Source organism: Carcharodon carcharias, chromosome 2 (assembly GCF_017639515.1).
Source record: "Carcharodon carcharias isolate sCarCar2 chromosome 2, sCarCar2.pri, whole genome shotgun sequence".
Classification (NCBI taxonomy): domain Eukaryota; kingdom Metazoa; phylum Chordata; class Chondrichthyes; order Lamniformes; family Lamnidae; genus Carcharodon; species Carcharodon carcharias.
The window spans coordinates 94505248-94517006 of NC_054468.1; the positions used below are offsets into that span (position 1 = coordinate 94505248).

An 11759-nucleotide genomic window follows, 5' to 3' on the forward strand; every position below is an offset into this window, starting at 1 on the left:
TGTCCACTGCCTCACCATGTGCAGATCCCATCTCTATCCTATCCTCAAAATTACACACTGTGTCAGTGTCTGAGCTGGTAGCTGCAACTGTGAGATTGAATGATGTTAGCTCTTCATCTTCGCTGTCTCTTGCTCTTCCTCCTCTGCCTGGGTAGGTTATATTGTTTGAGTATCTGAAAAGAAAAAGGAGTTAGGAGAAGGCTGTGGTGAGGGAAGAGAAGTGCATGCTTGTACCATCAGTATCTTCTTAATCAGATAAGATTGTGGGGTGAGAGGGGAGTGAGATGAGAAAAGGAGGATTGGGTATGTGGATACCTTCATCTTCAATGGCTTCAGCACTGCTGGTGGTCACGGGCTCAGAATGACTTTTCCCATAATGGTCAACACTGTCTCCTCTGTGGGGTTTAGAACGTGCAGGAACACCTCTCCCTCTCCAGTTAGCCTCTGCTGCCTCTGGTTGTGTGCCATCTTCCCCTGCAAGAGAGCGGGAAGGTCAATGACTATTGTGCAATCTGTGTGGGTGATTCGAATAGATGACAGTGTGTGTAAGCTGAAAGATGTGGATTTGGGGCTTGCAACGGTGTTAAGTGTCCAAGGGTAAGATGAGTCATATGAATGGTGGAGTTGAGTCCTGATTGACAGAGACTGTTGATAGGTGAGTAATGGGGTTTGGTGACTTGAGCAGTGGTTCAGGCTAATGGTGCCTTTGCTATAATATGTCATTTAAAGATGCATTCACTAACCTTGACCACTTGTGTCAGATCACTAAACATTTTCCTGCACCGCATCCAGGTTCTTGGGGCTATATTCCTGGCATTGACCTCTGTGGCTATCTGTTCCTGCCACTTTCTGATCATCAGCCTGGAGGACCACCTGCTTCAGTGAAAATACAGGACATCTCTCCTTCTTTCCAGCTCCTCCAAGACATCCAGTGCAGCATTCAAAAATCTGAATGCTCACTCTCTTCCATAATCAACTATTGATTTCTATTTCCCAGATCAAATTCAATTGCAGAACAACTTACAGCACCTTTTCTAGCTACAATGCACACCCCTTTTAATAAGCGCAGGCTAACTTTGAGTATTGTACTAGCTTTTAAGAAGTGCAAGTTATTTACAATATTGAACGCTTGCTGATGTGTGCGGGCAACAAACAATGCACCAAGTGCAGGCTAATAGCATCCTTGCAAACTGCTGCCTTGTCTACAACCTCCCTTCTCCAAGGTCCTGGAACATGTTGTTACCTCCCAAATTTGTGCCCATCTTTCCCAAAACTCCATGTTTGAATTCTGCCCCCCCCAATCAGTTTTCCGCCCCTGTCACGGTACTGAAATGGCTCTTATCAAAGTCACAAATGACATGTGACTGTGACAAAGTTAAACCTTCCCTCCTCGTCCTTCTCATCCTGCCTGCAATCTTTAACATGGTTGACCACACCATACTCCACCAATGTCTTTCCTCTGTTGTCCAGCCGGGTAGGATTGCACTTGTCTGATTCCGTTCTTATCTATCTAATTGTAGCCAGGGTATCCCTTGCAATGGCTCCTCTTCCTGCCCCAGCACCATTACCTCTCATGCTCCCACAAGGTTCTGTCCTTGGCCCCTCCTATTTCTCATTTACCTGGTGCCATTGTCCGAAAGCACAGCATTAGTTTTCACAAATAAGGATACGGAGCTGTACTTCACCACCAGCTCTTGACTCCTTCATTGATTATAAATTATCAGGCTGCTTCCCTCCAACTAAATGTTGGAAAGAATGAAGCAATTGTTTTCGATCACCCCTCCAAACTCTGTTCCCTAACTATTCTAACTAACTATCCCACGTCCATTCTTTTGCCTGGCAGCTGTCTGAGTTTTGCTTTATAAACCAGACTGTTTGCAACCTTGGTGTCATATTTAACCATTAGGTGAGCTTCCATATCCATGCCATCAGTAAGACCATCTATTTCCACCTCTATAACATCACCCAACTTTGCTCCAGCCTCTGCTCATCTGCTGCTGAAACTCTTATTCATGCCTTTGTTACCTCTAACACATCCCTCCTGCCCACCCTCCCCCCATAAACTTGAGGTGATCCAAAACTTTGCATATCACCCCTGTGATCGCTGATCTATATTGGCTTCTGGTCAGTCAACATTTCAATTTTAAAATTATCTTTTTTTCAAATACCTCCAGGGCCTTGCCTCTCCCTGTCTCTGTAATCTCCTGCAACCCTGAAACCTCTGGTATATCTGAGCTTATCTAATTCTGGCCTCTTGAGCATTTCCTGTTTTAATTGCACTACCATTGGTGGCTGTGCCTTTGATGCCTGGGTCTAAAGCCCTGGGATTTCCTCCCTGAACCTCTTTTACTCTCAACCTCTCTTTCTTTAAGATGTTATTTATATCACACCTTTTTGATCATCTGCCCTAGTTTTGCCTTATGTGGTTCAGTGTAAAATTTTGCTTTATAACACTCCAGTGAAGGACCTTGGGATGTTTTATTATGCTAAATTGAGTTGGAAAAAGTGCCATGGAAGTAGAGAGTAATTTGGAAATAAATTATAACACTTTTACCTTGCTTTGTGATGCTGATGTTACACGCCTTGGATATCCTCATACAGCCTCGGAGTTGAAAAGCTCGATTTTCCACAAAAAACAGGCTGAGTTGTGTGTCTGATTATGCAATCTCCGCTCCTGTCAAGCAACAGTCCACGTTGCATAAATGTTGGATTTGTTACAAATAGGAAGGGGGTCCATTCAAACCACACTAATTTTTCCTCTCAGTACCTGTCCGTAAACAGAAAGATGTTTTGATTTGTTTGATTTTTAATGAGCGGTGTCATATTTCTCAACCCTTTGGTTTTTGTATGATCCAATACCTACTCATAACCCCACAGCAAACTTGAGGAAGGATAAACTCAAAAAAGATTAGCTTATTGCACACATCAAAAAACCACGAAAAGAAGGATCTGCAGCGATCCCCTCCACGCACATACAATAAAAAGAGGGATATAGAAAAGAAGGTTTTACAGTAGAGAGACCACAGAAAATAAAAATTGGTTGAAGGAAGGTCCGGAGTCCATAATCAAAGTCCCATGAGGAATTCCTTCACGGAGGTCAGCAGGCTGAAAACTGATGGCATAAGATTCGCTTTTCCGGTGGCATTGACTTCACAGGATGAAATGGACACTCCAAGATGAATCAGATTTTAGGCAATGGTACAGAACTTTCAGCAGAGGCAGGAGAGATGGGGCCAGTTGTCCAGCCTGGTCAGTGCTCCCTCTGTGTGGCCTGCTAGTCAAATATTAAAGCAGCAGACTGGCTTGGAGCTCAGGAAGGCAATGATAACTTGTTCAACAAGCCAGAGTCTTGGGTCATGTGACCTTACCTTTCCATAGGGTCTTCAACAAAGGATGTTTATCTGATTTCTGGAATTCAGCTCAGTCTTCAGGACTGCTAACGTCCCCGCTATTATGGGCTGAAAGAAATGTTTGAGAGACCATTGTCTTAGTAGACTCTCTGACTCTGCTGGCAAGCTTGGTCAAATGCAATAATGAATTATGACATTTCCATCACTGCAACATGGCTTCTTTTGTTCTGGTGAGTCACAGGCATAGGGTCAGCCATCATAGAGGCCTTCGTCAGCCGAAAGGTCCAGTTTAAAATTTAGAAATAGCCGTGAGGATATATTTTATAAAAAATATACAGTATTAGGTTCTGTTCCATCACATATTATTCTTAAAAGCACTCCCAGGATAGTGAATTTGGAACATGCGAATAGTAAGTAAGGATGTCCAGTATAATGTTGTGACTGTTTCCTATGTACAAGTTACCAAGCCTCAGAATCTCATGCTGTTTCAGTTTCTGTACCTTATGATTCCTCCTCTTTACAGGTTGTAGAAACCCGAACACTCCAGGTTCCTGTTGGCCAGAAGAAGGATGTACTAGCTGTGATCACTGCAACATTACTCATGACCATTTTGTGCTGCAGCCTTCTTCTCAGAGCTGTGTGGGTACATGGCGAGTTTGAACACTAACTTGGAAGGCCGTTAAAAGGTGATGTTTCCCGTCTTGGCTATTACTGGAATAGTTTGGAATTGCATATTTTTGAGGAATCCCCTTCATATATTCAGCAATTTTGTCCATTTTTATGTACACTCGATAGTCCGAGCAAATCTGCAGCCAGTGAAGTTAGTATCAACTTGGCATTTTCTGGCTGAACGAGTGCTTGCAATTAGTACATTGTACACAGGCATCCCCCTATGCTCAGATTATATGGCATTGTCGGGGAGATGGTGGAATTGCACTGTTTGCTAAGGGCAGATGCATCCAAAAATCGAAGCTATTCAGCCCAATATGCCTGTGTCTTAGCTTTGATAGCACTATCCAGTTAATCCCAGCCCACTGTTCTTTCTCCATATCCATGTAACTTTGTTTCCTTTGAGTATTTATAGGAGTGAGCCATAGCTGATCTGCACCCATATGCCATATACCTACCTTTACCATGTATCCCTTCATATCTTTGGTTTACAAAAATCTTACCTCAGTTTTAAAATTAACAATCGACCTAGCATCAATTGCTGTTTATGGAAGAGAGTTCTAAACTTCTACATATGAACATACATATGAATAAGGAACAGGAGTTTCAGCCCCTCGAGCCTGCCATTCAATAAGACCATGGCTGATATAATTGTAACCTCAACTCTACATTCCCACCTACCCCTGATAACCTTTTACCCCCTTGCTTATCAAGAATTTATCTAGCTCTGTCTTTAAAATATTCAGACTCTGCTTCTACCGCCTTTTGAAGAAGTGTTCCAAAGACTCACGACCCTCTGAGAGGAAACATTTCTCCTCATCTCTGTCTAAATGGGTGACCCCTTATTTTTAAACGGTGATCTAGTGACAACAGGAAACATCCTTTTCACATCCACCCTGTCAAAACCCCTTAGGATCTGCTATGTTTCAGTCGTCACCTCTTACTCTTCTAAACTCCAGTGGTTACAAACCTAGCCTGTCCAACCTTTCCTTGTAAGACAACCCTCTCATTGCAGTATTAGTCTAGTAAACCTTCTCTGAACTGCTTCTAATGCATTTACATCCTTAAATAGGGAGACCAATACTGTACACAGTACTCCAGATGTGGTCTGAAACATAACATCTCTACTTTTGTATTCAGCTCCCCTCGCAACAAACAATAATGTTCTGTTAGCTTTCCTTATTACTTGGTGTACCTGCATACTAACCTTTTACAATTCATGCACTAGAACACTCTCTGCATCTCAGAGTTCTACAATCTCTCATCATTTAGATAATATGCTTCTTTTTTATTCCTCCTGCCAAAATGGACAAGTTCCTCGCCAGCCCTGAACAGAAGTCCTGAACCCTGGCAACACAGCCTTCTAGACTCTCGCTTTTTGCTGCAGAGAACAATGTCAATCCCCCTCAATATACTGTCCCCTATTACCACAACATTCCTTTTTGCTTCCCCCCACTTGAATGGCTTCCTGTACCACGGTGCCATGGTCAGTCAGCTCATCCACTCTGCAGCCCCCACTCTCCAAACAAGCTGAAAGGACCTCAGACTCGTTGGACAATTACAGAGGCTGAGGCTCCTGCAGTCCTGTCCTCTGGGTCACCTTACCTGCGTCACTTGCAGTCACACCCTCCTGTCCCTGACCACTGACTAAACCAGAAGACCCTATTCTAAAGGCTGTGACCACCTTCTGGTACCAAGTGTCCCCCTCCTTGATACACCACAGCGTTTGCAGCTCGGCCTCCGGCACAATGACTCTGAGCCAAAGCTCCTTGAGCCGCAAGCACTTACTGCAGACTTGTTTGCCCTGGAGCACAGACAATCAGGAGCGCCCACATGCTGCAGCCATGACACATTACCTGTCCTGTCATTCTTTGTGTGTTTTAATTAACTACTTGATTACTTTTTTTAAAATATATTTTATTGACCATACCACTATTTTAAACCTGAGGAATAGAATTGATTAAATTCATTCACCAGACACTCACCAAACAGCTAGCTTCTTCCCCTGTAGTAGAGTAGGAGCAATTTCCTACAGGGTGAAAAAGTAAAGGAGCCCCTTCTTCCTCTCTTCACCACCTCCCTCACTCACCCAACTCCCAGCACTCTATTCAAAGTTACACTATGACCCTTTTTTGTGTAGAAGTGTTTCTTAATTTCAATCCTGGAAAGTCTTAGACCATGTCCCATCCTGGACTCCCCAGTCAATAGAAATAGTTTCTCTCTAGCTACCTTATCTATTCTCCTTAATATATTGAAAACCTTGTTCAAATCAACCCTTCACTTTCTAAATTCCATGGAATGCAACCCTAGTTTGTATAATCTTTCTTTGTAATTTAACCCTCGGTATCATTCTGATAAATCTACACTCCACTCCCTCCAAGGACAGTATATCCTTCCTAAGTAGTGATACTCAGAACTGCTCATGGAGTCATGGAGGTCTACACAGAAAAAAGCCCTTTGGCCCATCGGGTCCGCGCTGGTTAAACAAGTACCTAACTATTCTAATCCTATTTTCCAGCACTAGGCCCATAGCCTGGAATGCCACGGCATCACAAGTGCACATCCAAATACTTCTTAAATGTTATGAGGGTTTCTGCTTCTTACAATGAGTTCCAGATTCCCACCACCCTCTGGGTGAAAAAATTCTTCCTCACATCCCCTCTAAACCTCCTGCTCCTTACGTTAAATCTATGCCCCCTGGTTATTGATCCCTCCACCAAGGGGAAAAGTTCCTTCCTGTCTACTCTATCTATGCCCATCATAATTTTATACATCTTAATCGTGTCCCCTCTCAATCTCCTCTGCTCCAGGGAAAGTATCCCCAATCTATCCAATCTCTCCTCATAACTAAAACTCTCCAGCCCAGCCAACATCCTGGTAAATCTCCTCTGCACTCTCTCTAGTGCAATCATATCCTTCCTATAATGCAGATTCCAGAACTGCACACAATACTCTAGCTGTGGCCTAACCAGCGTTTTATACAGTTCCAGCATAACCTCCCTGCTCTTATATTCTGTGCCTCAGCTAATAAAGGTAAGTACCCCATAAGCCTTCTTAACCACCTTATCTACCTGTCCCACTACCTTAAGGGACTGGTGGACATGCACACCTCTGATCCTCAGTACTTCCCAGGGTCCTATCATTCACCGTGTATTCCTGTGCCTTGTTTGTCCTGCCCATGTGCATCACCTCACATTTTCTGGATTAAATTCCATTTGCCACTGATCAGCCCATCTGACCAGCCCATCTATATCCTCCTGTAATCTAAGGCTACCGTCCTTACTATTTACCACCCCACCAATTTTTTGTGTCATCCGCGAACTTACTGATAACCCTCCTACGTTCAAGTCTAAATCGTTTCCCTATACCACAAACAGCAGGGCACCCAGCACTGATCCCTGTGGAACCCCACTGGACACAGGGATCCAATCACAAAAACACCCCTCAACCATCACCCTCTGCTTCCTGCCACTCAGCCAATTCTGGATCCAATTTGCCAAATTGCCTTGGATCCCATGGGCTCTTACCTTCATTATCAGTCTCTCATGCAGGACCTTATGAAAAGCCTTGCTGAAGTCCAAGTAGACTACGTCAAATGCATTGCCCTCATCTACACACCTGGTCATCTCTTAGAAAAATTCAATCAAATTGGTCAGACATGACTCCTTTAACAAAACCGTCCTTGATTAATCCTTGCCTCTCCAAGTGTGGATTAATTCTGTCCCTCAGAATTGCTTCCAATCGTTTCCCCACTGCTGAGGGTAGACTGACTGGCCTGTAGTTCCCTGGTTTATCCCTTCCTCCCTTCTTGAATAACGGTACCACATTGGCTGCCCTCCAGTCCTCTGGCACCTCTCCTGTGGCCAGAGAGATATTGAAAATTAATGCCAACGTCCCTGCTATCTCCTCCCATGTCTCACTCAACAACCCTCTTAGTACTCCAGGTGTGGTCTGACTAGGGCTTTGTGTAGCTAAAGCTTGACTCCTACCTCGTTGTATTCTGTCATTCCAGATATAAAGGGCAACATTTCATCCGTCTTTTGATTATTTTTCTGTACCTGCTCATGACATTTTAATGAACTATATACCTGGACCCCAAGTCACTTTGGACCTCCACAGTTTCCAGCCTTTTTCCAAATTTTCCAATTCCCTTTTGCATGGTGCTATTAAATCTGCTTTTACTATCCTTTCAGGCACTGCATTTCGGATTGCAATAACCTGCTTTGTAAAAAAAAAAGTTCTCATGTCGCCTCTCCTCTAAAAATAGGTAAAGGGGAGGAGTCTGTATGTCTTTCTATATAAGTTGCACAAATTGCACACAATTTACTGCCTATGCCTGATGCTTAAGGAGGAGACTAATGCTGGGAATGCACTCTGGTTCTTTCGATTGTTTAAACCCTGTTCAAGCCACATAAACAGAGTTTTCGCTGAAGTTACACAGCCAATAGAGAGAATCCTCAATAAAATTGCCAGGGTATTTTACTTAGCCCCAAGTAAGCTACTGATCTTGTGCCATAATTTGCAGGCATAAGCAGCTAGTTACACTGTTACTTTGGAAATTTATGTTGATCTGCCAGATTTACAGTGGGAGATGAAAAGAAGCCTATAGAAATGCCAGGCTTTAGTCCGAAAAGGAACAAGTAAAATCGCTGCCAAGCTCATGGAAAACTGTCTGGACAGCCAGAATTCAGAAAGCAATGTTAGACAAAGGACTGAACTGGAGCCAGATGATATAAATTTCCTTTGAACATTCACAATGTCGCGCAAACTGTTCTGTTCCCTAACATCCTCCATGTGCTATATATCAATTCTTCTCTTCTTGAAGATCAGAATGGCATTAAATAGCTGCAAACAGTAGCACAGTGCAATTGAGGAGCTCAGACTTTAAGGGAGCCACTGTTACATTTCGCAAATATTTCTCTTATAATTGAAAAATTTTTGTCATGGGCATTTCCTTGAAACTATGTCCAGACTGGAAGGACCTGTGGAGCTACCCAATCTCACTGTCCTGGAAAATATTTTTAAAATCACTCTTGGGATGTGGGCCTCGCTGGCTAGACCAGCATTTATTGCCCATCCCTAATTGTCCTTAAGAAGATGGTGGTGAGCTGCCTTGAACAGCTGCAGTCTATGTGGTTTAGGTACATCCACAGTGCTGTTAGTGGGGGGAGTGCCATTGACCTTTTGGATTGTAGCAGTCATGGGTTTGGAAGGTGCTGTCTAAGGAACCTTGGTGACTTCCTGCAGTGCATCTTAGATGGTACACACTGATGCCACTGTGCACCTATGGAGAAGGGAGTGAATGTTTGTGGATGGGGTGCCAATCAAGTGGGTTGCTTTGTCCTCTTGATTGGTACCACATCCACAAACATTCACTCCCTCCATTGGGGAGCTCAGACTTTAATGAAGCCACTGTTACATTTCTCATATATTTATTTTGTAATTGAAAAATTTATGTCACACGCATATCCTTGAAACTATGTCCAGACTCGAAGGACCTGTAGAGCTACCCAATCTCACTCTCCCAGAATTTTTTTCTATTTTGTTATGGTACAGCAAATAGTAAATGCTGAGCTGCTCAAATCCCAGAGGGAAACTGGAAACAACTGTCACAACTATTTTGCAATTTTTATTTTGATTTCGAGATGCATGCCTTGAATTCAGTAGTAATAAGACCTCTGAGTCTTATAGGTTTTTATTAAACTAAATGAAACATTTATTAATGAAAGAAATAATTTTAAGCACATACATAGGTCTACGAATTACTACTATGATACGTCCTAGCTCCCCTAATTAATCTAACTCCCAGTTACCATTAAGGTAAAAACAAAATAGATTTTAACAGACCCAGGCAAAGCACATACAATACCCTGGACAGGGATATGTACAGTGAATTCTCTTAGCTTCAGTTCCTATAGGCAGCAGCTTGGTACATAGAGGCTGGAGGCTTTTCTCACTTATTAGATCTTAGAATGTCTTCTTTCCCTACACACAGCCTCATCTCCTTTATACATGTTTCTTCTTTTTTAATGTAATCCCATTGTTTCAATATGTCTTTGTACATTACCTTTTTTAATACTAAAAATTTTTCATAGTACCAATTTTATCAGTAAGCTTTGAGAAAAATAAACACACTGTTTGGCTTCTTCTGGATAAGTGTAACATTTCACCCTCTTATTGAAATTCATGACTACTCTGGTTTATCCCAAAATGCAAATTTTCCTTTTACATCTCAGATTCTAAAACCTCAGCCATGTTTACGTACTTAGCATTTCAAACCTAGCTTCTCTTCCAATACATCAAAGCCTTCAGACCAGCTATCTTTAATTCAATTAAGTCCGCCCCCCCCCACCAACACACATACACACATGGTGTCCAAACCTCACTATTTCTACTTTACAATAAATCCCAATAACCTTATAAAAATTACTATATTTTCATGACAATTGCAAAGAATCCTGCCTGAAAGGCTCCTGGCAATTTATGCACCACTGTAACAAAGTAATTATGCTTTAGAGGCGGCTATAGGCATTGTATTATCATTTTGCACTTGCCAAACCAGTTCTACCTGGCAATGATGGCTCAGCTTTTTTTACATTCCCCAGGCGTCTCCCACTTATAATCAAAAGAGTTGTGTCCTGTGTGAAGTTTCTCTACTCTAATATGCTAACCTAAGTGACTAATAATGTGTTTTGTGGATAAAATTAATTCTCCGTCACTCTCTCTCTTCTCTTACAAGGTCTCATGCCCCTTGATAGCCACATGCGGAATGATGTTTGGCATGGTGCTAGCTATTGCTCCTCACTCCTTTGTTATCTTAGGAGCTGAAATAGCAACACACCTGCCCAAAACTGGTGGACAGAATGTCTGACCCTTCCCAACACTGTCAGCATCAACATCTGGCATTGTGTGGTTCTCTTCCCATCTCTGATTTCCTCACTGGTATGGATTGGATAATAATATGTACTGTATGACTAAACAACTGGCGCGTACCTTCGAATAACATGTACAGACTGTATTGTTTAAAACCATGTTGCTTATATCATTCAATATCTGGTGGGGATTGTATCCTCCAACAAATGATGTGGACTGTATTGTTTAGCAACTGTAGCCGTATAATTCAGTATTTGGTTTTAATGTCGTGTTAACTACATTGCTAAGGTTTGTTAATGTCAGTGTTAAAGTTAGGAAAAACAGGTGATGATTATTAGTTCTCTTTGAGCACACATAAATAAGGGACAGCTAGGACACTGGGCTGAGTGGGAAGAAAGTTGTAAGACTGAACAAGTCAATAAACTCTCTTGATAAAGAATCTCTGTGTCTTGGTTTCGGCTTAACCAACCAGCTTGGACCCTATTAACATTTGGCATGGACCATATCAGTGAAGTACTGGTGCAGTGTGTGTTATTGAACAAAGAGTACAGATTGTAGCATCCAACAATAAGTATTGTCTGCTGTATAATAAATGGAGGCTTTTGGGAATGATAAAATAATATAACAAACCAGGTATATCCATCGTGTTTTCGGATAATGGTACTTAAATAATTGAACTCTTTTTAAAAAAGTAAATAAATAATTTTGAGAAATTCTGAGGAAGCAGGCACTGAAGAGTGAGCCTTTGCACTTTGAGGGAGGAAATTCAGGTCATTTAACAAAGAGAGGTCCAAAGAACAACATGGGTACAGTCAATGATGCTTTATATTGTGTGAAAGCCTTTAGAATTATGCTGTCTTCTCACAT

At 42.2% G+C, this 11759-nt stretch overlaps 1 protein-coding gene across 1 annotated transcript in view; it reads left to right on the forward strand.

Annotated features, from left to right (window-relative positions):
- pigx (phosphatidylinositol glycan anchor biosynthesis, class X) overlaps window positions 1-11331 on the forward strand; it is a 36905-nt gene extending 25574 nt beyond the window's left edge. Inside the window, exons 6-7 of the mRNA XM_041210562.1 lie at window positions 3874-4036; window positions 10759-11331. Of these exons, the coding sequence (XP_041066496.1) occupies window positions 3874-4017 (144 nt within the window). The 3' untranslated portion in view covers window positions 4018-4036; window positions 10759-11331. The remainder of the gene's footprint in view (window positions 1-3873; window positions 4037-10758) is intronic.
- Window positions 11332-11759: the final 428 nt, after the last annotated feature.